The sequence below is a fragment of the Magnolia sinica genome, chromosome 2 (genome assembly GCF_029962835.1).
Source record: "Magnolia sinica isolate HGM2019 chromosome 2, MsV1, whole genome shotgun sequence".
In the NCBI taxonomy this organism is placed as follows: domain Eukaryota; kingdom Viridiplantae; phylum Streptophyta; class Magnoliopsida; order Magnoliales; family Magnoliaceae; genus Magnolia; species Magnolia sinica.
Window position 1 is genome coordinate 121,142,033 of NC_080574.1, and position 27,869 is coordinate 121,169,901.

Here is a 27,869-nt window from a genome sequence, read left to right on the forward strand (position 1 = left end):
AGCTTTGAATTTGAAATAGAATGGAAGAGATTAAAAAAATGCAAAATATTCAGAGAATAAATGGGAAGCCGAGCTTCCTGGCTTTGGATGGTAGAGGTTAGAGGTGGAAGCTTTGTTTCTGTCTCTCACTTTCTTTCTTTTTCTGTCACGAAGACCTCCATTAAAACTCTCTTGCCAGACTCTCTCCTCCTGATTCTCTCACCAAACTCCTCTTTTGTAGGCATTTGGAGAGGGACACACAAGGCTGGATGATAAGATTGGGCTTTGATATCAATGCCAAGGTTGGCAAGCAAAGAAAGGATTATATCAAACGAGTTAAAGTCATAGCCAAATCACGCAAATGGGGCTACCACCTCAAAATACTGGGGTGTCTACAGGACCATATGATAGACAGTCCAGATAAATGATCAAACCTCTTTCAGTATGATCAATTTGGACTGTCCATTTGCATTAACAATGATCTGATGGTTAGAATCACCCAATCGAAGTGGTCAGGAGTGAGTGTCTATTAGAGGTGCCCGCATGATAGTTGGTCCACATAAACTCTGTGAGGCCCAGCGTGATGTGTGTTTTATCCAAGCTGTCAATCTGTTTCGCCAGCTCATTTTAGGCCATGAGCCCAAAATTAAAGCATACCCAAAGCTCAAATGGACCACATCACAGAAATAGTGGAGATAGAACTCCTACCGTTGAAAACTTGAGGTTCACAGAAGTTTTGGATGAAGCTGATATTTGTGTTTTCCCTTCATCCAGGTATGTGTGACCTTATCGACAGGTTGGATGACCAACAAACATCACTGTAGGCCGTTGGAAGGTTTCAAGGGCAGATGTCATTATCCACGACCTTCAGATATGCTTCAATTTTGGATTCATGGCCTAAAATAAGCTGATAAAACAGATGGAAGGTATGGATTAAACACATACATCACGGCAGGCCCTCACAGTCCTGCCACCATGAAATCCGCATCCCATTCACACAATACGGTGGACCACACCATAGAGAACAATGGATAACCAACCTCCAAATTAGTTGGATTTTGGGACGTTCAAGATTTCATGGTGGGCCGACCCTGCTGGATAGGTTAGATGCCATACACACCGTGGGCCCCACACGCAGCACTTGTAGAATGATCTTATTGTACAAGGACTTGTATAGGAACCGGCGTCCCATCAAAAAATTTTATTAAAAAAATCTACAAGACTGACCATTGACGATTCAAACCTCCCATCCATATTTCCAACCATCAGTCTTGTATACGGGTCGGATCCTGGTTGGGTCTGGGGCAACCCATATCGACCCGATTATTATTCAAACTCCAACACCTACATCAGGATTTTCAACTTTATACCCAAAAATCTGAGTCCATATTCGGATCCGAGTTGGACCAGGTCCATCAAAACGGTTCAGATTTCAGCAGACCTGCTATGAAACAGAAATCCCACCACGTTAGAAAATGGATCCTAAGGCCTGGATCCAAATCCTATCCACGATCGCACATGGGTCCAGGCCCAGATCATCCGCTGGGTGGGCCAGATCCATTGATGGTCCAGTCAGCAAAAGAATTGATGCCATTTAATAAATGGGTATTATTGGACATGGCTCTTCATTCAGCCTTATCCCACCATTTTGGATTGCACTTGCAACCTCAATCAGCTGCATCATCTGCTATTTCCAAGTCCGGGGCACCGACAGATTGACCGTGCCAGTCCCGATCCCGACGGCCCATTTGGTACACACTGAAAAATTAGCTGTTCTCATTTTAGTTAACAATAATTACGTATTAGAGATGTTCATATCTAACAGAGAACACTTTCTTGTTAACAGTAATTATTTATTTAGAGATCAGGATCTCTAATACATAATTACTGTTAACTAAAAGGGATGCGCTGGTGATGCACACAAGTTGTGAGGGGACGTCCACCCTTGATTTAAATGGAGGGCTCACCAATTTGTGTATATTAAATCCAAACCACTGCCATTTCAACCCTAACTACAATTCATCCACTGATTCTTCACCATTAGCCGGTTCGGACCTCTATTTAGTTTTGCCAAAGCTTCATCCTTGTCATGGACAGATCATTCAGGTTCGAGTCCATAAGTAGTGACAATTGGCTTCCCCTATGGCTCTTCACTTGACCAAGCCACTGCCTATGAGTCGCCGGCTAATTCTTCAACAGACAACACAGTCAGAGATTTCTCCTCCCACTGCTTGGGATCTAGTCTGGATGAATGGTCAGGTTGAAAACCAGGCGGCTTGGGTGGGCATCCCTCTCACATTGTTCCCTCTGTTGTGGCCCACTTGAGCATTGGATCAGACTTCCTTTTGAGGTCATATGGAGTGATGCATCTGATGGACAGGTTGGACGGACTTCATACATCACATGGACCCCACATCTCTGGTACCACTGTATGCTTACAGTGGTATTGGTACCACTCAAGCACACACCCTAACTAAAATGGGATCAACTCATTTTTAGCATCAACCAAAGTATGGTTGTCAAAAAAACAGGTTGGACACTGGCTCACCCATATCAAAAACTTACCCATGTTGAAACCCAAAGAAAATAATCAGAATCAGGTCCGGCCGGGTTCGGATACGGTCACCACATCCAGATCCAGTTGGTTATGCTTCTACCATGAATTAGAATTTGGAACAGGATTTCGAAGTCGGTCTGGAATCATGTCTAATAACCAGATTCAGATTCATATGTGCACTAGAAGCATGCTTGCAGCAAGTTTCTAAAATACCAACGTAATAAAATAAATAATGAAATTAAAAATAAAAATAAAACGTGTACACATATGGTGGATTCAGGTATCTGACCATATTTCTAATCAGATTTGAAGCATTGCACCCACATATAGACCTGATTAGATCAGAACCAACATCTGTGAACAGATTTAGAGATTTTTATTACCCAAAATTGACAGGAATCCGATCCAACTTAGGATCTGGATTCTTAATCAGACCCAAAATCTAGATGCAATCCGATGAAACCATATGTTAGGTATCTGTGGATCCAGGTACCATTTCCCTAGACATCTTGTGTGCAAAAGCATCAGCTGATGCATTCGAATAAAATATGGAAATTGATTCAATCAAATCCATTGGGAAGAAAAATCAGGGGGAGAGTCTCACTTGTACAGCCCTTACTTCCTGAGAGCATTCATTCTGTCCCTAAGGTAATACAGCTTTGCCTTCCTGACTTCCTTCTTGTCCAGCACTTTGAATTCCTTTATGTTGGGAGAGTATCTACAACAGTTGCAGTGAGAAATCAGAGATAAACCAAAAATAAATAGTAAAACTTTATAAGATGCATTGCTCCTAGTAGCATTCTGACATTCAGATAATCCAATTGCTTGATCTAGATTGTACACGTCCAACAAAATTTATTTATTTTTGGTGTGGTACCTAGCATTTGAAATAGTGAATGGTATGAAATGTAGCATTCACCCCTTGGAAGAGTGAGGCATAACCTACACACCACTAGATTTTTAATCAAGGCTGCACTTGGTTACACCAATTTCATGATATACTGTACCAAATTGGATTGATTAATAATGAAATTTAATAAAATTTCTTGATTTTGGTGCAACCAAACGCAAGTGGAAGTAGTAGGAAAAGGGAATGATTTAAGTTTCTTGATTTTGGTGCAACCAAACACAAGTGGAAGTAGTAGGAAAAGGGAATGATTTAAGTATAAAGTTAAAGAAAGAGCAACAGAATTGATTTAATGATGTTATCTTATTTTGCCAAAAGCATTGAAAATATTAATTATTTTTTATTGAAAATAGAAAAATATAACAAATCATTAAAAATATTAATTGATTTTAATGTTGTGGTGAAAAATAGCTTGTAATGTGAGCTACATGGCGTATAGTAAGGCTATAGAGCATGTAGCATATGCAAATTATTATGTGTAGGCTACATGCGACTCAAGCTATTTTCATGAGATATGTAGCGTTAAGGCTAAGCTATGCTCCATAGCGTAAGCTACACGCTACATAGCGCGAGCTATTTAAAACACTGGTGGTATCATACAAATATTGGACTAACCTGACAAACACTGGTGGTATCATGCAAATATTGGACTAACCTGACAATTGTACCTTTTTTTATCATAAGCCTTTAATTTGGACGGTCGAGATCATCTAAAAACAGGTCCTATCAACAGTTTCATTAATCTATTTGTTGGTTGCTTCAGATTCTAACAATCCCAACCATGGCTCAAAAATAAGGATGGTTACAGATAAGGACAAACCAGGGATAGATTGGATTATCCAATCAGTGTGATTTTTGCATGCTAGCCCACAAAAGATAATCCAGTCTTGATAGACAGTTCAGATTGATCAATTGGACTGTCCAAGCAACAGGTGCAACAAGAAGCACTATAACTTATAGTGCTCTGACAGCACTGGAGCATTTCTCTTTAAGAGAAGATGAAGACATTTCTATAAATGATTGGAAGAAATAGATCAGATTCCTTAATGAAGAATGTGCTAGACCCTATGATAATGCACCACCATTTAGAAATGGTAGTGACTCTTGAGCCGCACACAAGGCGTAGCTGTACAGCAGTCCAGGGTCCAGATTGCTGATTGTGGATGGAGCATGACCCGAAAATTACAGTGAGAAGATGAGAATAACCATCTGGTTTTGTTGTTGGAATTTGGACCATCGACTAATTTCACTTTTAATCAATCATTTGATAACCATTAATAGAATGGTTAGGATTGTGTCATTGCTTTAAAGATATGCTTCAATCATAATTTTTGCCACAATTTGGATGGTCTGGATAGCTGTATAGGAATGCATGTGCGAGAAGGATGAACTATCATAGGAGTCTTACGCCAAGAATAGTGCTAGGGTCCACATGAGCAGGTTAGCCTAATTGCCTTTCTAGGCTCAACCAAAAGTTGAACATTGTCCAGACCTAACCTTAAAGTCCCAACCCTAGCCAAACAATCTGTAAGCCCATGAGAAGTTTATTTTAAGATTTACTTCTAGTGGGAACTGTGCTCATGACCAAGGCCATATTGGCAGTGTCTATTCAAACTCCCACTGTACCATATGCCCTACTTTTAAAAAAAGAAAAAGAAAAAAAGAACAAAAGGGGGCCCTTACTCTTACCCGGGTGGTAGACTCCCGGGAGTTTCAACACCGGGTCAAGGGTTCGAGTACCCATCAGTGGTGAAATCCCACGGCGTGCGTGTGTAAAAAAAAAAAAAAAAAAAAAAAAAAAAAAGAACAAAAGTAAGAAAGACCGAAAGAAAGGACACAATTTCAACACTCACAAATGATAACCTAACTTGCAAATAGAGTAGTTGTTTGTAAAATGCATTAAGTGCAAGTCTTAAAATATGTTATCTTTAAACGGAATAAGATCTGCTACATAAACACTAACTCAAGAGGAACTCCATGATTTGCACCTTTTCTTTTAGCATGTCAATTACGAATTAGGTTAACACCCATTGCATTGTGTAATGTCCAAACATTTTCACTAATCCAACCAAAATACTGTAATAGAAAATAAACCCTAGGTGAATAACAGGCGCTTAATGAAACAAATATTGATTAGTGCATGAAATTGACGCTGGAATGCATCGACCCAGAATGTAGATCATGTTGACAATAGTACCATGTATGGAAAAAAAAAAGTATTGGGTTTTCATTTTGCATTCTAATTATCTGGTGGTAACTAGATATGGATACTGGCTAAAGATGGATATAGGAAACAGTTACAGCTCAGGTTTCTCAAAATCCCAGACAGGGATACCACAAGCATCCCATTCATAACATGCTATTCATGTTGAGTTTCTTTAACAGTCAACCCATTCTAGCATGCTAACCTCACATGTTAATGCTTACAGAATTTATACAGTTGGAAATATGACCATAATACAAGAAAGTTTTTGGGATTCAAAAAACAACAAACCAATTACAATAGGATTCACATGAATTATATTTAAAAGTCCAATGCATATGGGGTATTAGTACTATATTTGTTGTGCTCAACATGATACAAGCATATTCAAGTATCTGGGTATCTTAGCTAAACAAAAGATGGTGTGCAGTAAAAATATCGGTATGCAACTTGCATGTTTGGAGACATAAATGTTGCAAACATTTGACATACCTTGTATGTTACAAATACAAGAGAAGAATTCTATTGCAAACGCAACAAGATTACAGGAGGAAGATGACATCCCCTGCCAAGAGCTTTGAAATTGCGTAAGACGAAGAGACATGAATCACTTTTACTAGCTATGGCTTTATGAATCAGGTTGCCACCATGTAGATTCAACCAGCATTCGAAGTATCGGTATCGTTACAAGTTTTGTTGACCAGTGATATGGAAACAATATCGATATTTTTGATAATATCGCCGATAACCGGAAATGTAGGGAAACATGGGGAAAGTGGTGGAATTTTTCAATGAAACTTCAAGAGATGCTAAAATACACATTTGCATATTTAGGAACCAAAAATTTGCAAAAAGGATGCATACATAATAAGTCTCCATTTAACGGGGGCCTAAAAGCATGTGTTGTCGTAGGAAATCAGTTCAACCATCTCATCCATCCCATCTCATCCATCTAACCATCTATCCAACCTTCCATCTCAACATCCATCAATATTTCAGAATATTGACAACAAGATATTTCTCCGCGAAATCCTTGACAATTGGAAAGGAAATGAAAGATTGGGGTCTCGATATCGCCCATGTCGCGATAACGATAATATCATGATATTATCAATATTATCATTGACAAATCTAACACTGCATACAACCATGTGCCCCTAAAGAAATTTGAAATGATTTTTTTTTTTTAATAAATGGATTTATGGCGATATTATTGAAATATCGCCGATACACTAGTAATAAAAGTGGCACTCGGAAATTACACGGTAAAAAATATTGGCGATACATTGGCAATACAAGCGACACCTAAAATTTACACAGTCAAAAATATTGGTGATATTGATACATTGGCAATACTTAGCAATGCATCACTAATACCTAGAATTTATGATACTACCAGTGTTATCGATATCGCTAATAGCATTATCGGTATCGTTGAGTTGGAGATAAGGATAATATCGGAGATATTTCGATAATATCAGGGATACTTTGAACAATGGATCCAACCCATCTAACAAGTGGGCGCCACCATATATACATCCTTGCACAAGAATCAGGTTGAGTGGGAAACAGATAAATGGTAAGCTTAGCCAAGTATTATTTCATGCGTTGTGCCCTGCCTGATAATTGGACCGGCATGATTCGTGGTCTACAGTATTGACACGGTGAATCCCACCTAATTGATGACCAGATGCAGGTATTGGGGGACCCAGGACCTGCAGGCATCAGCCGTGTGGTTTTGGATAGCTTGGGTAAGCCCATTATGGATATCTCAAGCCTGGTGGGACACTGCAAGTGAACCGTGGGAAAAGCGGTTGCTGTTCTTCAGCGGGTTAAGCTCGCGGCAATGCCCTCCTTATCCCTTCTGATTGTCAAAAGTTACTCGAATCTGGTAATCAATTGGTTGAGAGACCGGCAACTGCCATGGATCAGTGTTTTGCCCTATCATTATTCCATACATATTGCACCCTTGGGATAGGGATACGTATCGGTTATCGTATAGGATAAATCGTTTGTATCAGGTAATGTATCACACTTTTTGAGAAATGTGGGGAAACATTGGGAAATCAGTTGAATTTTTCAATGAAACTTCAGGGATTGTTACAAAAGACATTAATATACACTTTTAAATCATAACATCACAAAAAAGTGCACACAATAGGTTTCCTTTGTATAGGGTCTTAAGCTATGTACTGTCTCATTGAACTGATACAACTATATTCAAAGTGAATTCATAACATTTATAATTATATTATAATAAAAAATCATCAACCACTCTTAAATGCTCTAAAAATGCAGTCAATACACCACTAATACAAAAGAAATTTTGGACCACCTACCCTCAAAATTCGAAATTAGAGTGTATGTGATGATGATTTCATCAAACACTTCTACGTACTGTTAAATTGGACCCAATTGACAGCTGATAGAAGTGAAATTTCGAAAAAGAAAAAAAAAATTAAAAATATTTTTTTTTTTTTGAAAAATCACAAAAACTTCATGAATTGGTATGGGATGAAGACTCATACATTTTTTATTTCATATTTAGAGTGTAAGATTGCAACCGATTTGGGAGAAATTGGGAAATTTTCAAATTTTTTCAATTTCCCTCAAATCAGAATCAGACCACCAACCCTCAAATCTCGTAATCAAATGTTCAAATTCTTGATTTTCCATGCAAAACATGAAGAATCAAGAATTTCTAACATTGTGGCACTGATTTTATATGATTTAAACAAAAATATGGATGGCAATGCAAAATCACTCATCGAATAAAAACAGGCCCCAAATCCGCAAAAATCTTGATTCTGATTTGAAATCTATATTTTTCTCTCCAAATATCGCAAAGGATGGACCAAAATCCACCCACAATGTGTTTAGATTAGAGAAAAATAATGGGAAATGATGAAAAAAATGAAGTTTTGAGGATTTTTTTTCGAAGATTGGTTGTGATTCTTGTCGATGTCGACAATAACTATCAATATCGACAAGTATCGTTGAAACCAAGTAACTTTTCTAAAGGAAAAAGTGCGAGATATTGGCAATATCTCATGATACATGCGACACCAAACAATACATTGTGATGCAATGCGATATTTTGCCTGATACTAAGGAAAACTGAGACTCCATGTCAGTTCATATCGCTGACCTGCGACACCGATAATATTGGCCGATATAATCGATTCTGCAATCATTGCCATGGATATATGCTAATCAGTTAGAAGTAGCAGATGTGCAGATGTGGTGGATTCTCTATCAGTTCAAATTTCTCATGTTCCAGAGTCCACCAATTCAAAGCGGATAGTTAAAGCCGATATTAAAACAGAGGGTCTATCTATTTCATTGTACAAGATTTTACTGGACAATTTTCTTCAGGCAAGGTTCTGATTTTATTTTACTTTTTCAGTTTTTTGTTAGAAATTGGTTTGCAGTTGCAGTCTTTTGCTGGAAGTTGGTGTTCACCAGACTTTTTAGGCAGTTTTTCCTCCAGAATTGCTGAGATCTGTTTGCAATGAAAGTTTTCTTCTTATTTTATTTTTTTTTTAAATGTAAATTGTTGTTTGGACGACCTTAATGTCCAGATTGATTAAAGTCTGTGTACGGTAATCCTTATCTTTAAGCTTTGTTAATCCAGCCATACGATCTTGCCCCTCTTCTTGGTTTTTCGTGACTTGGGATTTAACTATTATTTTGACCTTTGTTTTGATCAATATTATGTGGATTCAACATGGCCTCTTCATGAAGGTTTGAGACAATTGATTCAATCAACTCTAAGATGGAGAGATTTATTGCTCATTCTGAAAATCGTGGGTTGTAGATTACAACCCATAAACTTTAAGTCTAGTAATTATCTTCGATGGTCGGAAGCAGTTGAGATGTTTATTGAAGGAATACAGAAGAAGTTAGGTTATATAGATGGTGATCTACTAGAACCTACTATGTCAAATTCTTCTTATGGAGATTGGAAATCAAATAACCTGCTCACCATGTCCTGACTTCCAAATTCAATGGAACCAGAGGTTAATAAAGGCCTTTTTCTTATTATCTATTGTTTGAGAGATTTGGTTGACTGCTTATGAATTGTCTGCAGATCAGAACAATACGGCTCGGATTTATAATAGTTACCAAGAGATTGGGACTTTAAGACAAAGAGTGTTCAGTTTCTAATTATTATGCTAAGATGCATGGTTTGTGGCAGAAATTATCTTTCCTCGATGATCTCTAATTTACTCGTACCACTGATGCAAAGATATAAATCAAGTATTGAGAAAATGAGGATATTTGAGTTGTTAACAGGTCTTAGTTATGATTTTGAACCTGTGCGGGCTCAGGTTCCTAGTTCACCTACCCTACCTTCCCTAAATAGGGTTTATGCTTTGCTCTTAAGAGATGAGAGGCATTGTGCAGCTATGGGACCTGCAGTTGTTGAGGAATTTGTTCTTGTGACCAAGTTTAGAAAGTTTGATAATGCTAGTACTAGACGAGGTAGAGCTATTGGACAAGGAGGTCAAGATGCAGGACGTGGGTATGGTCGTGGTTGTGGTCATGGTGCAGACCGTTTGTATATTCTGTGGTTGATATGGTCATATTGTTGATTGTTGTTGGGCACTTCATGATAGACAACCTTGAGGCCATTTTGCTAATTCAGCCACTACAGATGATAAGACTTTCCGATACTGTTGGGGAAATGGCTCCATTGACAAAGTCGCCCGTGGTTCAACCAGCTAGAGATATGTTCTGTCTCTTACAAAATGACTATGATGCTTTAATAAGGGACACTACCCAGAATAAGACCTCTCCATCTACATCTTTGGCTAAAAAAGGTAATACATTTACTGCACTTTGCACTGCTTATGAGTCCAGTCCTTGGATAATTGATTTAGGGGCTACTGATCATATGATACGTACAATTATTTCTTTTTCTTTGTTTACCTCATATGCTCATTTAGGTCATGTGAAGTTAACAGATGGTACCTTGACACCTATTAAGGGAAAGGATATTGTTTCAGCTTCACCATGGTTTTCCTTGTCTTCTGTCTTATTAACCCCTAACATTGCTTCTAATAATCCATGAGTTAGATTGCAAAGGATCTAAATTGTAGCATGACATTTTTTTTCCTGATCATTGTGCATTTCGGGATCTGAAGATGAAGCAGCTACTTGGTAGTGGACTTAAGAATGATGGGTTATACATTCTTCATTAGAATTCTTCAAGTCGATTTAGTGAGTGTTTTACCATTAAAAAAAATGAGGATCTTTATCTTTGAAATTGTCATTTTGGTTATCCTTCTAATTCAGTCCTAGTCTTTATTGCGCCGGTCAATTGAGTCTAATGATATCAAGAAATTTCAATGTGGAGCCAGTGTTTCGGTGAAACATCATGGGTCTGTTGATCTCTCTATGGGGGAAAAAGTCTTCTTTTTTTCTTTTTCTTTTTTTTTGTTGGTTCATTCTAATATATGGGGGCCAATTCCAATTAACTCAGATGGATTTAAATACTTTCTCCTTCACTGACGATGTTTCTCGTATGACATGAATTTATTTGATGAAAAATAAAGATGGGGTTGATTCAATCTTCAAAGTGTTTCGTGCTTGGGTTAAAAATCAGTTTAATATAAATATTAGAACCCTTCATACTGATAATGCACAAGAATATTTTTCTCATTTTGGTATTACTGAAAGAAAGAATAAATATCTTCTCCAAATATAGAGGAAGACGAGATGGGGAAATTCGCTGAATATTTTTCTTGTTTAGTGGGACGTCTCCCGACTACATTCGTTGGCCTTCCATTGTGTATTGGGAAGCCCCCGAAGTCTTTATGGAATAAGGTTATTGAGATGTTCGAGATGTACCTAGCAAGATGGAAATGTAGATAGTTATCCCCGGGCAACCGTATCACTCTAATAAAGGCAATGCTTTCGAATCTCCCTCTATACTTCATGTCAGTGTTCAAATGCCCGGCTTCGATAGTGGCAACACTAGAAAAGTTAAGACGTGACTTCCTATGGCAAGGGATGGAATAGAAGAAATTTCACTTGGTCAATTGGAAGGTGTGCAAGCATGTCCAAGAAGGTGGGGCAAGCGTAAAAGATCTCAAAAGTATGAATTGGGCTCTGTTAGGCAAGTGGACTTGGAGGCTAGGGACCGAGAATGGAACTCTTTGGAATATGATTGTCAAAAGCAAGTATGGTCGCTGAGAGGGAGGTTGGTGGACCAAGGACTTTTCCAATGATAGAGCATCAGCTCTTTGGAGAGGTGTGGTATCCATAAAGGAGGAGGTTCTTAAAGGAATTGGTATTGCAATAGGGAATGGCGAAAACACTCGCTTTTGGGAAGACATTTGGGTGGGAGATGTAGCATTGAAAGAGGACTTCCAGAGTATCTTCCGTCACACCCCAAATCAGTCCATTGCATAGTTGGATGTTACTCTATAGTTGGGGGAGAAGTTGTGTGGAATCCTCTATGCAGAAGATATCTTCAGGATGAGGAGGTTGAAGAATGTGGCCCTTCTTAATCACATTTATAATTGCCAGCCGGACCGGTCCAGCGCAGACAAATGAGTTTGGAGAATTGATAAATCTAGTGAATTCTCAGTAAAGTCTTTCTCGAATTTATTGGTAAGGATCTTTCTACAAGAGAAGAGGCATTGACAAATCATGTATGGAAATACCAACTCCCACCCAAGATAGCGACCTTTGGATTGTTGGTTGGCAAGAAGAAGGTTCTCACAGTGGAAATTTTGCATAAAAGGGGTATGATTATCACAAATGTCTATCTATGCTGCATGGCAAAAGAAGAATTGGTAGACCACCTATTTGTACATTGTACTTTTATCAATCAAATTTGGCCAGAAATTCTAACTTGTTTCAAAGTCTTCTGGTCCTTCCCCTATTCAACAGGAGAGCTTCTAAAGGCTTGGCATGGAGCAAGATTGGGCAAACAAAGGACTGCTTTATGGAGAATGTCCCTCCTGGCTGTCTGGTGGTCCATGTGGGAAGAAAGGAACGGGAGATGTTTTAGTGGTGTTACCAACCCGACGAAGTCCATAGCTCAAAGGGCGAGGTGGTTAATTGTTGAGTGGGCTTCTAATGTCGAAAAATTAAAGGGTTGTAATCTTCATTTTATAGGACTGTAGCTAGTTTGCTATCTCAGCAGCTCGGCTCTCTCTATGTGGTCTTTCTGTTTTGTTTGATTAATAAAATCTTCGTCATCTTTCAAAAAAAAAAGAATAAAAATCTTCTCAAAATTACTCGTGCTCGTCTCATTAATATGTTTGTTCCCAAGTATCTTTGGTTGAATGATGTCCTTACTGCCTGTTATTTAATTAACCATTTACCTACTATGGTTCCTGAGGGTTAGTCTCCTATTCAATATTTCTCAGCATTCTACTTGACTACTGATATTCCATTGCGAGTCTTTAATGTGCTTATTATGCTTTCTATACGGATACTCATCAAAATAAATTGTTAAATTGGGCTATCAACTGTGTTTTTTTAAAATTATTATAGATGATTAGCTTCCCCAAAAGGGTGTCTTGATCTAGTTAGTAAAAAAACATTATATTTCTCTAGATTCAAGTTTTTTTGAATATGTTCTATATTTTTCAAAAAATCATGAAGAGCACAAGCAATGGTTCTTCCTATATACCTGTTCTTGACTCCAACCAGTTTTTTTGTCCCAAAGGCATGTTTTCCACCCAATGACGTTATAGATAAAGCAGTTTTTAATTCTTAGGCGACTTAACCCGGTTTGAAAGTATATGAAAGGAATCAATCTTCCCAAGAACCAACACGGGAAATGCTCCTTTGAATCTAGGCATTAATTGTATTCCTACCCCCTTGCCCGTTTATTCTTATCCATATTTAGATGCATCTCTTGATCAACCTAATGTTATTAGAAAGGCTAAAAGACAGTGTATTGCTCATCCTATTTAATGCTTTATTTCTCATAATTCCTTGTCTCTTGAACACAAGTTCTTTGCTTCTATTCTTGAGTATTTGTCTACTATTCTTAAAAATTATAAAGAGGCTCTCACTTCTCTATGGCATTAAGCTATGGAGGAGGAGATGGTTGCTCTTGAGAAGAACCATACATGGGGGATGACTACTTTGCCCATTGGGAAGACTTCGGTGAATTTTTGCTAGTTATATGCTCTTAAATACTACCCTAATATAAAGCCCGTCTAGTAGAGAAAGGGCTTTACACAGACATATAGTTAACATTATTCTAAAACATTTGCTCATGTTGCTAAGATGAAATCAATTTGTGTTATTATTTCTCTTACTATTAGTCTAAATTGGTCATTGCACCAGTTTAATGTTATGAACACCTTTTAAAATGGTGATTTGATTGAGGAAATTTATATGCTTCCTCCTTTCTTTTTCTTCTTCTTCTTTTTTCTCTTTTTTCTCTTTTTTTTTTTTTTTTTTTTTTTGGGGGGGGGGGGGGGGGGGTAAGATATGTTATCTTTAAAAAGCAATATATAATTTGAAGCAACCCCCAGAAGCTTGGTTTGACAAATTTGGTAAGGCCTTGATTGGTATTAGATTTACTCGTACCAAGTCAAACCACTCGGTGTTCATTAAGCGGCACATGTAAAGCATTATCATTATCAGTGTGTATACGGGCAATATTATTGTTACAGGTGATTATGCTAGTGGAATTTCTGACTAAAGGCTCTACCTAAGCAAGGTTTTTTACATCAAGGATTTGTGATTGCTCAAATATTTTCTTGACATTGAAGTCTCTCGTTCAAAGAAGGGTATTGTTTTGTGTTAGTGAAAATATGCTCTTGATCTTTTGACTTCAATTGGTAATTATGGTGTCAAACCCTTTAATTCCCCATTAGAGATTAATAAGAAACTTTAGGCTGATGATGGGGAGCTTCTTGATGTTCCTCGCATGTATCAACACCTGATTGGTTAAAAAGAACCACATTCTCACAGTAGATGAGAGGAACGCCCCTGACTAACGTGTGCCTTTTATGTCTCCAAGATGAATCGGTCACTCACCTATTCATCCATTGCTCCTTTGCGCGGGAAATCTAGTCTAGGCTTCTGATCTCAGCGAGAGTTGATTAGGTGTTCCCTTCGTCAGTTGGGGATCTCTTCCAATCCTGGCACGTGGGGGATGGGGGTCTTTTGGGAAAGAAGAGGTGGAGACTGAGCCTTTTGCGATTCTTTGGGCTATTTGGTATGAGAGGAACAATCATTGCTTCTGAGATTCCAGTGTCGCTTTGACATTGGTTTTTTCTAGGGTTTTAGTCTGTTTAGAGATTAGGCCCCTTAGTCATAGTTTGGGTTTCCCTCCCTTGGGGTTGGGTGTTGTATTTGCCTTGTTTTTGTGTTCCTTGCTATTAATGTTTTTTGTGTTTTTTGTTCCTCTTGTTTTCTTCTCTTTTGGCCCTGCCTAATAAAGTATTCATCTTTCCAAAAAAAAAAAAAAAACTATTACTCGTCATGACTTATCTCATGCAATCGGTCTGGTAAGCCAATTTATGTATGCGCCAGACCTCACTCCAGTCATCCATAGGTTGTTTGTCACATACTACGCTAAATCAAGTCTTCTCCAGGACGTGACATTCTATTTAGATGCATATGTTCGCATACTTCATATGAATTTTGAAGGTTATCCCGATGTAGACTGGGCAAGATCTCCTAATGACCATCATTCTACGACAGGATATTGTATTTCAAGAGAATGTTAGTGTAAAGTGTGTATGTTAAGTGGCTCTTTTAATGTAAGTGCATGTGCACACTTTCTTCTTCTCTTGCAATGTACTATATGTTATATTCTAATAAAATATTGTGTGAGGGCATGTTGCCTACACACAACATTTTCTCCAAACTCTCTACTTCTCTCTCACTCTTCTCCACACCCTAGTCATCAAATCATCTCCTACTTAGTATCAGAGCGTAGATTAGGCCATTCTGCATCATACCAATTGAAAGGCGACACGTCAGCTTGCTAACATCAACAATCGTATGACTGACGTCAGCATTGTAGAGACGCATGAACCCCATTTGAGTTGAAAGTTTTGGGGTTTCATAGACCTTGATTTTAGAGGATTTGTCATGATTTTTTTTAGAATTTTTGAGACATTTTCTGTGGTGTTTTGGTTGGAATAGAGAGATTCAAAAATCAAGCCCCCCAATCGGATTTTCTTCGATTTATCTCAAATCAGTAAGTTTTTCGCCAATTTCTTTTCTCATGACGGAACGAAATCTTCCTCCCAAGCTAATCATGGAGTTTTCAACTAAAATTGATGTTTGAGTGGGTTTTACCCCCAAACAGACGTGTGGCCAAGTCATTTTTGGCTTATTTGAGTCAGATATGATTGAATTGTGTGTTGTTTTGGAGGATTGTTGTTTGTTTGAGGTTTGCTTCTCATTCCCTTAAAGGATTGAGTAAGAGAGTTGGTTGAAGAGGTTTTTTTTTTTTTTTTTACTTGGAGCCCCCCTAAAGGGCACTCATCTCTTGGCATGGGCTCTCCTGAATCCAACCCCTCGCAAATCACCCCCATTAAGTTGAATGGTGACAACTATCTTCAATGGGCACAATATATAAAAGTGTTCTTGGGAGTCCGTGAGAAGCTGTCATATATTTTGGATGATCCTCCAAGCTCTACAAATGCCACCTACAAGTCTTGGACAAAGGAGAACTATCAAGTTATTGTATGGTTGTTGAATAGTATGGATTCTTCAGTTACCCACTCAGTGATGCTTTTATCCTTAGCTGAAAGCATTTGGGATACACTTCATGATATGTTCTTTGAGTCTTAAAATTTTTCACGGGTGTTCCAGCTTATTTAAGAAATTGGTCGGTTCCAACAAGACTCGAGATCATTAAAAGATTATTATTCGACACTTCGAGGCATGTGGGATGAGTTGAACTTATATCAGTCTCTTCCTTCCAAATGTAAAAATGATCATCAACATGCACGTAAGCAGCAGAATGACACTCGCATCATGTAGTTCCTATCCAGGTTGAACTCCGATTACCTCAGTGTTCGGAGTCAAGTTGTCGTGAAGGATCATCCCCCCCCCCGTTGACAATGGTCTATGCCATGTACCAGTGTGCTACTGTCTTCGCTTGTCCTTCACATTCATTTGTGCCACCAGAGCATTCGGCATACCTTGTTGGCGATCGATATTCTTTTCTTGCCTTCGGGCACCATCTTTGAGTTCGGTGCGCAGTTTTGGTTATAGTGGTCGTGGTAGAGGCCGCAAAGGAAATCGCGGTCAAGGTGGTCTTAATCTTAGTGGTCGTGGTGGACGAGGACAAGGACGTGATGGTTCCCACATCTGTTCGCATTGTAGTGGAACCAATCACACTATTGATTATTGTTGGCAGCTCCATAGTCGTCCAATGTGTGCCGCCGCTACTATTACTGCCACAATTGCTCCTGATGGACAGCCTCCCACCCTTGCAATTGAGCAACCTTCTTCAGAGGAGCATCTTATCATTTCTTGGGCTGCATGCGGCTTCATGTTCGTGATGTTCCTAAGCCTCCTCATGCAGCTTCGGCCCAGTCAAGTACCGCTCTTCTTACGTCTTCCCCTCTTACCTCCTAGGTCATAGACTCCAGAGCATCCTCTCACATGACTGGTAAGTCACAACTCTTTTCCTCTTATTCTCCTTCTCACCCCTCTCAGTATGTTACTATCGCAAATAGAACCCAAACTCTCATTTCTGGGATTGGTTCCATCTCTCTTTCTACTTCCTTGTCATTGTCCTCGGTCTTGCATGTCCCTCGTTTTTCATTAAACTTACCGTCAGTAGCTCTCTTACTAAGTCATTGATTTATTCCATTACCTTCTTCCATTCTCACTATCTTTTTCAAGACCTATAGACGAAGAGAGTGATTGGTGGGGGGCAAGAGCGAGTAGGCGTTTATCTTTTCAATGATACACATGTTGCTGCTTCTAGTACCATTTCTCTACATCGAGAATCCATGACATGGTGGCACTACCGCTTAGGCCATCCATCATTATATCTAAATTGAGACTTTTGTTTCCCTCCTTATCTGTCACTAAACATTTATAGTGTGATATTTGTGAATTGTCTAAATATCATCGCACTACATTTTCTCCTAACTCTTCTGGGAGGAAACCTCGCCCTTTTAAACTGGTTCACTCGAACGTCTGGGGACTACCCCCAGTTACCTACACTTTTGGATTTAAATATTTTCTCACCTTTATCGATGATTATTCCCACATGACTTGGGTTTATCTTTCGAAATCTAAGAGTGACCTGTTTGATGTGTTTAAAGTGTTTTATCATGAAGTGTGCACTCAGTTTGGATGGTGGCTCAGGTGATTCTCCTACATCGAGTCTGGATCTCCCCACTGCCTTGCGCAAAGGGTCATGATCTTGTACTCAGCACCCCATTAGCAATTTTGTTTCATATGTTCATCTTTCACCGTCCTTTCAGTCGTTTGCAGCTTCCATTCCGTCACAGACTATTCCTCGATCTCTCTCAAATGCTCTTTGCAATCCTGACTGGATGAAGGCGATGATGGAAGAAACGTATGCTCTTGAGAAGAATCATACTTGGGAGCTAGTTCCTCTTCCTTCGAGGCACAAACCTGTTGAATGTTGATGGGTTTACATATCAAGTTCCTTCCAGATGGCTCCACTGATCGTTATAAAGCCTGGCTTGTTGCTAGAGGCTACATGCAAACTCATGGCATAGATTACTTCGAGACATTCTCTCCGGTGGCTAAGCTTAATTCTATTTGTGTGATGATCTCCTTGTCAGTCAATTTATCCCAGCTCTTGTTTCAGCTCGATATTAAAAATGCATTTCTTCATGGGGATCTTGCAAAGGAAGTCTACGTGCATCAACCTCCTGGCTTTGTTGCTTTCCACAATCCTACGCTTATATGTCGATTTAAGAAGACTCTTTATGGACTCAAACAATCCTCACATGCATGGTTCAAAAATTTTAATCAGCTCATGAAATTTGGCTTTGTTCGTAGTCATGCCGACCATTCCCTCTTTTAATGTTGTCGATCGACATGCATCATGGTTCTCATTGTGTATGTGGATGATATTATATTATCAGGCAATGATTCGATTGAAATAGGAGAGGGCAAAGAATTTCTGGAGACCAAGTTTGAGATCAAGGATCTTAGTCCTCTTCGCTAGTTCCTGAGAACTAAGGTTGGTCGCTCCACACTTGGGGTGGTCTTGTCACAACAAAAATATGCTCTTGATCTTCTCACGGAGACCGGTATGTTAGGATGTAAACCTGCTAGTACTCTCATGGATGCTTCGCATAAGATTTAGCCAGATGATGGTACTCTCATTTATGATCCTGGGATGTATCGACGCTTTATAGGTTGGCTCATTTACTTGACTATAACTCGCCCAGATGTCTCCTTTGTGGTGGGCGTTGTTAGTTAATTCATGCAAGCTCCCCTTTCTTCACATCTCACAGCTGCCTACCGCATACTCCGAAATCTTAAATCAACCTCGTGCCTTGGCCTCTACTTTTAGTCTCATGGTCATCTTCATCTTTCTGGCTCTTCTGATGCCGACTGTGCAGGTAGCATCAATGATCGTTGCTCTACATCCGGCTTATGTACCTTCCTAGGTGGCAATCTTGTCACATGGAAGAGCAAGAAGCAACCGTTTGTTGCTCGATGGCTGAAGCAGCATATCGTGCTATGGCTTATGCAACGTGTAAGCTGGTGTGGATTTACACCCTTTTTGAAGAACTTAGCTATTCTCCTTCGGCCCCTATTCCTCTTCATAACGACAACCAAGCGGCCATACATATTGCTCGTAGCCCTGTTTTCCATGAGTGCACCAAGCATATTAAGGTTGACTGTCACTTTATTCAAGAAAAAGTTGCCTTTAAGGAAATCATCACTCCTTTTGTTCGATTCAGGGATTAGCTTGCTGATGTTCTTACAAAGTCTTTAAGTCAAGATGCTCTTCATCATGTTCGTGACAAGTTGGGCATTACCAACATCTATGCTCCAACTTGAGGGGGAGTTTTACATGCATGTGCACACTCTCTTCTTCTCCTGCAGTGTACTATATATTCTATTATAATAAAACATTGTGTGTGAGGGCATGTTGCCTACGCACAACATTTTTCCCAAACTCTCTTCTCCTCTCTTTTACACACTAGTCATCAAATCATCTCCTACAGTACTTTTTTTCCAAGAAATTTTGTTATAAGAAGATTAAGAATCAAACTATTGTTACAAGATCCAGTGTTGAGGCTGAATATCGAGCTATGGCGAATACTGCATGTAAAACTTGTGGTTGAAAAGCTTTGTTGCTGAATTGGGATTTCTAGTGACTACTCTCGTGCCCATGTACTGTGACAATCAGGCTCTAATTCATATCAATTCCAATCCCCTTTTTCGTGAGCATACAAAACAAATTGAAGTTGATTGTCATTTTATTCGTGACAAAGTTACTGCCGACATTATTTCTACTCCCATTGCCAGGTCTATATAAATTAACTTGCCGATATCTTTACCGGGGCCCTTTTAATTGAAGACGGAAGGTATATTCAAAGCAAGCTAGGCAACTTTTTTTTAACACATGCACACACACCCACCACGTGAGCACTCAAACCCATGACCTTAGTGTTTAACGCACTTTGTCTACCACTGAGCCATGGGTTGGAACCCAAGACAAGCTAAGCATGGTTGCTATCTATGTCTCCGCTTGTGGGGGAGTGTTATAATATACATGGGTCTGTCGTGGGCCCTTGGTTTGGGCTATGGGCCTTAAGGCCTATTTAGTTTATATTATTTCTTAAGGTTATCTCCTGTTTCCAATGTTGCCCTTTTACTTAGGGGTATTTTGTGTAATTTGCAAATTTCGTCTAATAAATACAATAGAGTTGGACGTCCAACCCTACTAGCCTTTTCTTTCAATGCTTTTCCTACTTTACAAATTCTTAATAAATTGATCCATCATAAAAAATGGCAGCCAAATGCTCTACACACTTACGATGGCACGTGTGAGGGCCAAGCAATACACACGTGTGGAATTAACAAACCTCTATTCATATACAGATATACCCTAAAAGTAGGCAGTAGCATGTGTTTCAAGCTTCCTCCACTTTATTCAAATCATTCTATAAGGCTTCTATCATATTCATCTAGGAGGTTGGTCCAGAATGGATACTGCTAGAGCGAAATATATGTAAAATCTCAAACTACATTGATTCTATAAGTTACCTAAAATGTTAAGACTATTTGGCAATGCCTGGAAATAAATAGAAATGTTCATGAGCAACCACAACAGCAAGAAATGCAAGGAAAAAAAAAAAACATTAGCCAGTAGGAACAATAGGGTAAATGGACAATGACGATGCATACTTGCCAAAATTTCATTGGAAATGCAGTTCACGGCCTGATAAAGTTCCACGCATGATCATGAATAAGATTCATTTTACTATTTTTCTACCTTTGCATGCCTTTTGTCCTTAGGTCCATACATAATGTATTTTTTTAACTATAATATCCTTATACGCAGTGTTCAAAATATCGGTATCGTGTTACGGATCGCATCCTTTGGATATAGATACATATCGGTTATCACACGGCATAATATCATTTATATCGGGTAATTTATCACACTTTTTGGGAACACATGGGGAAAATGGTTGAATTTTTCAATGAAATTTCAGTGATTATTAAAAAAAAACTTTAATACACACTTTAAAATCATAACATTTCCAAAAAGAAGTGCACATAATAGGTTTCCTTTGTATAGGGTCCTAAGATATGCGCTGTCTGATTGAACTAATGCAACTATATTCAAATTGAATGCATAACGTTTAGAGTGTATGTGATGATCATTTCATCAAACACTTCTAAATACTTCAAAATTAGTCTCAATTGATAGTTGGTTGAAGGGAAATTTCGAAAAAATAATATTTTAATAATTTTTAATTAAAAATGATTTTTATTTTTCGAAAATTGAAAAAGACTTGACAAATCAGTAGAGCAGCCCTCATACATGCTTGATTTCATGTTTGGAATGCAAAATTGTGAATAATTTGGAAGAAATTAGGAATTTTTTGGGTTTTCTCCAATTTTTCACAAATTGGACCACCTACACTCAAATTTTGAAACTAGAGTGTATGTGATGATCATTTCATCAAATACTCCTAAATACTTCGAAATTAGTCTCAATTGACAGCTGGTTTAAGGAAAATTTCCAAAAAAAAAAACACGGAGAACATGAAGAACCAATGAATTTCGAAATCAAAGCTCCAACTCCATGTTTCAAAAAAAACATGGAGAACATGAAGAACCAATGGATGTCGAAATCAAAGCTCCAACTCTATGATTTTTCATGCAAAACATGAAGAACCACTGAATTTATAACCATTTGACACTGATTTAACATAATTTCAACAAAGAAAAGGGATCAGAAATTAAAAATGCTCACTGGATCGAACATGTGGGATATATCGGCACTAACTGTGCATTTCGTATTGCACAGGTGGGATACAAGATATATCGTGGGATATATCGGCCAATATCGCCGATATTTAAAACATTGCTTATACGAATGCCCAGTGTATCAGGTCACTATGGCTATTTTGCCAAGTAATATAGGTTCATAATAATAATAATAACCATATGATTTCAAGAGAATAAAAGGCAAACCAAGATGTGTTACTTACAAAGGGAAAACAGATTCCACTCCAACACCTGCTACCAGCCTCCGTAATCTAAATGTTGTATTCAGACCAGCATTGCGCCTTGCTATAACAATGCCTTTCAGAATCGAAACTCGACGCTTGTTCTCAGGCACTTCCTGTTCATATCAGGACTCAGAACAGGAGACAGTAAACATAACCCACAGTCAATCACAGCAACTTACCACTTTAAGCTGGACAGTATAACCAGGCTTTATGTCAGGGATCTCTCTATCTGCCTTTACTGCCTCCACTGCTTCCTTGTCCAAAATCTACAAGGAAAATAGCACAGTCAACAAAGAAGGCATCAAATAAAGAAGAATTTTATTCATGAGATATGATGATGAATGCCTGCATTATGTGCCTGGCTGTTTTATCGGGCCTTTTGAATTTGATGGGCCGAACTGTCTCAGGGCTAACTGAAGAAGAGTCCTGTGCAACAGGTTCCGCGGCATCACCCATGGTTGTTAAGAACCTGATGGGGGCACAAGACCCAAACATATTGGGTCGAAATAGCTCCTGTCCAGGGCTTTTGTAGAACAATGATACCAAAGGTCTGCCATTATAAGATGTTGAAAATTCGTTGTAAGCACCAGCTACCGCTTGCTGAAAAAAAAAAGTTAAAAAAGAAACGTCAAATGTAAGACTTGCACCTTTATCTTCTAATCTGGATTAAAAGAATCAAAATGGGTGTGAGATATCTTCATGGCCTTCTGCACATATCTTATTTGTGATCTGGAAAGCCCACTAAATGCAGGTTCCATTTTCCACAAACACAAATTAGGCCTTACAATTTTAAACTAGAGGAAGCAAAAGTTAAGAGCCATTGATATTGCAGCAGTTAAAGAGAACCCACTCTTTCCATATTACATTTGTGAAATCAAAGTGCTTAGAGAGTGAAATCCACTGTGTTTCAGATTCCCTCATTTTTGGATGAATTAATGGCACCTTCTACCCATGCATATGCATCGAAATGAACTCACATGAGCATGATTAAGGTTTCTTTGCAACTTCTTTTTTTTATTTCTTTAAAGATAAAGGGATTTTTATTAAGAGTGCACCAAACTGGCGCCCAAAAGCTTACAACCCTAAGATGGAAAAAAGCAATATACAATCCTTCAAACTAGAAATATGAGAAGCCCAATCGGCTACAAGAGATTTTGCCCTTTGAATAACCACCGAAACATCATTATTAATGTTGTTGAAGCATCTCCCATTCCTTTCCCCTCACACAGCCCACAGGGCTGCACACTCCTTCTGAGCCCTAGACCCAATAGACACTCCATGATCCGCCTCCAAAACACTTTCCACCATCACTGGTTGGACCAGATGTGCGCTTCCTCCCAACTTAATCCAATCTCCCAACTCTCCTTTCTCAGAAGCACCCCTATCAGTCCTAAACCCCTCTCTTCCCTTTCCCCTCCCCCAGTCTCTAGCGCTGCCTCCGTCATCAATGCTCCCTCCTCCCCTATCACTCTCCTGCAACACCACCCTTTTCCCCCAGTAGTCTCTCTCCCCCTCTTTCCCTATGGTCCCTCTTCCTCTATCTGCCCCAATATCTGCTTTCCTTCCTCTCCCCCGATATTGTCCCTTTCTCTGCCCCACTGTTCACTTGTCCTCAACCTACTCTCCCTTAGTACACTCTCTTCCCCTCGATCTTCCTCTGCTTCATTGCTCTAAATCTGTTTCGGCTCAGTCTTCATCTTCGTCTGCTTTGTTATCAGCAAAACCTGAGGTGGAGAGGGTTATGGCATGGTTGGGGGTAATCTTTGTCTTCTTCTAGGTGAAGAGAGTTATGGCACGATGGCGTGAGTGTTGGGGCTTGGACAGATAGGGAGAAAGTGTAGGGTTCAGGTAGAGAGGATGGTAGACATAGGGTATGGGGTTTGAGAGAGGAGATAGACAAGAGAGTTTGCAGTAGAGAGGAGGTAAAGAGTTCCAATGGTTGGTGGGTTATAATTACAAAAGTAACTAAAGTTTGTAGGTTATAGTTACAAAGTAGCTACAGCTGATAGATGCTGACATAAAGCGGTTGGGGTGTTTTCCTCTTTTCAAAAATACACTAACATCTCGTGACATTAAGTCATGTCGGGGTGTTTTTATGACTAACAGCAAAAGGGGAGAGGGGTTTTTCCGTAAGGGAGGAGGTTTTGTGGATATTGGCCAAAAAGGGGGGGGTTATGTAAAAAATAAAAATAATAAAATAAACCCTCCATTTTAAGGTTATGATTGTTATTAATTTATAGTTGGGATCATTTTAAACATAACCAACTAGTAACAGTATGCTATTCATGGTCATTATCATGAGAAAAGCAGGCCTATGATATGTTGACGACGACGATGATGATGATGATGAATTACAATATACTTCTGGATAAAATATTTAATTGATTAAACATTTGCAATGTCATTTTGACAAATTTGACTTCTAAAAGCCACAATGTTGACACCCCATATCAATGTCCAAAAGCAATACACATCCATGTCCAAGTTACATGGTGTACTAAACATGAGGTCTGAAAATTTTTTGAATGAAGTTAAGCTTGCGCCTGAATCCAAGGCCAGGGGTCGCCATAGGTCATGCTAAGACCAACATTTCCAGGCCAACTCATGAGATGGTGATGATGGTGATGATGATGATGATGATGATGATGATGATGAATTACAATATACTTCTGAATAAAATATTTAATTGATTAAACATTTGCAATGTCATTTTGACAAATCTGACTTCTAAAAGCCACAATGTTGACACCCCATATCAATGCCCAAATGCAATACACATCCATGTCCAAGTTACATGGTGTATTCAACATGAGGTTTGAAATTTTTTTTGAATGAAGCTAAGCTTGAGCCTGAATCCAAGGTCAGGGGTTGCCATAGGTCATGCTAAGACCAACATTTCCAGGCCAACTCATGATATGGTGATGATGATGATGATGATGAATTACAATATACTACTGAATAAAATATTTAACTGATTAAACATTTGCAATGTCATTTTGACAAATCTGACTTCAAAAGCCACAATGCCGACACCCCATATCAATGTCCAAAAGCAATACACATCCATGTCCAAGTTACATGGTCTACTCAACATGAGGTTTGAAATCTTTTTTAATGATGCTAAAGCTTGAGCCTGAGTCCAAGGCCAGCGGTTGCCATAGGTCATGCTAAGACCAACATTTCCAGGCCAATTCATGTAGGGCATGGCCTAGCCCAGCTCCAAATAATTGCCACCCATACTCTCAAGAGTTGGAACTCGGAAAACCCAGGCTTGGAAAGTTCCCTACCATAGAGGTCACCTTATAGTGCACATGGGAGATCTTGAAAGCATTAACATAGATTTTTATCAGTAAACAAGGAAACATAAAGAAACACTGACACTACAAAACAAAAAAAAAAAAAAAAAAAGAGGCATTACAATGGCCACATGCAATTCCAAGTTGATATGAGCATGATCCATGCTATAGTTAACTAGTTTGTCCACTTTCAATTTCCTTTGCCTATGGATATGAGAAATGAGAAACATGGCCCCCAGAATAGTTTAGCTTAGGGAGAAACCCACAAGAGATCTCCTTCAATCCACAGTTGGTTTCAGTTAGATCTTGATTCTGGCCACTGGCCCACTAGTCAAAATGGCGGCACAAAGGAACAGAATAGTTTTACTTAGGGAGAAACCAACAAGAGATCTCCTTCAATCCGCAGTTAGTTTTAATAAGATCTAGATTCTTGTCAATAGTTAAAATGGCGGCACAAATGAACATGGAATAGTGTTGAAAATCATTTCATGGTCCATAAAACATTAAATATCTAACCATGAACTGCAGTGCACCTTAAAACCACTGCATGAAGAGCCTATCAATTGTGCATTCAGGTTAATGTGGAAGCATGGTATCACATAATATTGCGTTCTTAACAAAGGCAGGTGCATGAAACATTTAGCAAAAAATAACCAAAAATAAAAATAAAAATTACTAAGCACGAAGACATACTGATGTAGCTGAAGAAGAAGAAGTACACTTAAGTAGCAATGGAAATGGGCTGCCCTGTGAGTAATTAGCTGGCTGTTGAAGAAAGCTTGCTGCAGTTCCCCTCCCAAACATAGGCACATTAGGTTCGAAAGCAAACAATCTAGGATTGGAACTTCTACATTTATAATTCATAATCTTACTCTTGGAGTTGGTAAAAAGGCTTTCAATGACATGAAAGCTTCTGCAAAAGGGTCGCATGTTTCCAAAACTGAACTGCATCCAGAATAACAAAGATTGTATTATCCTGTATTTGATCAAATGTTGCAAAGAATATATGATACTTCAAATTTAAGTAAACATTGTGGAGATTAAAATACAGCAAAACATCACATCCAAGCAGTATTTTGTCAATTAAAGGACTATAAAAATATTAAAAAGGTATAAAGAAAAATGAACAAGACTGGACTTGAATAAATCAGAACGCAGGAGAATACTCAATAAGGAGAATGCAAAAAATAAAACAACAAATTGAATCACATTAAAAGCCTACAACACAACTCCAATCTAAATAGAGTTATTTTTTTTTTTTCCTTTAAAAAAAAAAAAAAAATCTACATAGAGAAGTTTCAATGTCAAACCAACAGAAATACTAACACACACACACACTTAGTATACAAGAAAATTACTAACTTGTTTTCACACCATACAGTAGATTGAACACCAAAACTACTTTCGATTCAATAGGTCAGCTACATTACATTGTTTTCACACCATAACAGTACAATCTTCAGGGAATGGGAGCTTATATTCAATATCCAATAAATGATGGACATGACATGCTCAAAAGCAAGAAAGTCATGTCTAGTCAGAACCACTAAGAGTCCCACATAACCTCTGCAGTTTCCTGCAAAACACATGTCAAGGAGTTGAGGGGGGAGTACAAGATATCGATGACATGGTTTGATGGTCCTATAGACATGGACATGCTACTTTAATGAAAAATGATTTTATAAATGTTGGAGAAGTAGTGTGTGTGTGAGTGTTTGGATGTATATGGGTATTTTTGTAGTGTGCGCGCGCATGCATTTCCTATCTAGTGTTCCCCACATAAACCATTCTCTTTATGTTAATTTGGGTTTACAATAAAGATTAGGGTGTGTGAGATTATAATTCTATACACAGCCCTCTCCCTTTAAGCTTCTCATCTTCCCTCACTATGTGATTAATTACAGGTACCAGAGAAGGTTCTTTGAATCTACAATCCAAGTTCCAGATCCTCATCTTCCCCCTCCTTTTGCCCTCTCTTCTTTCTATTTCTTTTCTTCTCTTTCCCTTCATTTCTTTCTTCCTTCCTTTCTCCTTTTGCCCGTGTTGTCTCCACCCAGCACACCAACAGCAGCGCTAGCCAACACAACAGCAAATTTTGCCAAGTCCATGAGATTACCTAGTGAGCAATGCTTTCCTAGCAACAAAGAATCCCCAAGTGCTCCCAATTTTGCCAAGTTCACAAGAACATTGGCTTCATGGGGAATGCGAAGAAATTCAAAAATGAACCAGAAAATAATATCAC

The 27,869-nt window shown here is 38.7% G+C and overlaps 1 protein-coding gene across 4 annotated transcripts; it reads right to left on the reverse strand.

Moving 5' to 3' along the window:
- Window positions 1-2,682: 2,682 nt before the first annotated feature.
- LOC131237499 (large ribosomal subunit protein bL19c-like) lies at window positions 2,683-26,617 on the reverse strand. Of its 4 annotated transcripts, none has more exons than XM_058235309.1 (6): window positions 26,500-26,617; window positions 26,347-26,409; window positions 22,677-22,931; window positions 22,511-22,597; window positions 22,311-22,444; window positions 2,683-3,254 (listed from the first exon to the last, which is right to left on the reverse strand). In XM_058235309.1, the coding sequence occupies exons 1-6, from the start codon at window positions 26,530-26,532 to the stop codon at window positions 3,152-3,154; spliced, it is 675 nt and encodes a 224-aa protein (XP_058091292.1). In that variant the 5' UTR covers window positions 26,533-26,617; the 3' UTR covers window positions 2,683-3,151. The 4 variants fall into 4 exon arrangements, with proteins under 4 accessions (XP_058091292.1, XP_058091291.1, XP_058091290.1 ...); XM_058235308.1 differs by having other exon boundaries at window positions 26,347-26,420; window positions 26,500-26,613; XM_058235307.1 differs by having other exon boundaries at window positions 26,321-26,409; window positions 26,500-26,602.
- Window positions 26,618-27,869: the final 1,252 nt, after the last annotated feature.

What these genes read in the sequence shown, in the direction of transcription:
- LOC131237499 (XM_058235306.1), bottom strand. Translation starts at nt 26,578, where the DNA reads ATGCAGTTCAGTTTTGGAAACATGCGACCCTTTTGCAGAAGCTTTCAT. An exon ending in CTTCTTCTTCAGCTACATCA is followed by an intron (nt 22,932 to 26,320) that starts GTATGTCTTCGT and finishes TTTTTTTTTCAG; the next exon opens with CAAGCGGTAGCTGGTGCTTA. An exon ending in ATACTGTCCAGCTTAAAGTG is followed by an intron (nt 22,445 to 22,510) that starts GTAAGTTGCTGT and finishes TGATATGAACAG; the next exon opens with GAAGTGCCTGAGAACAAGCG.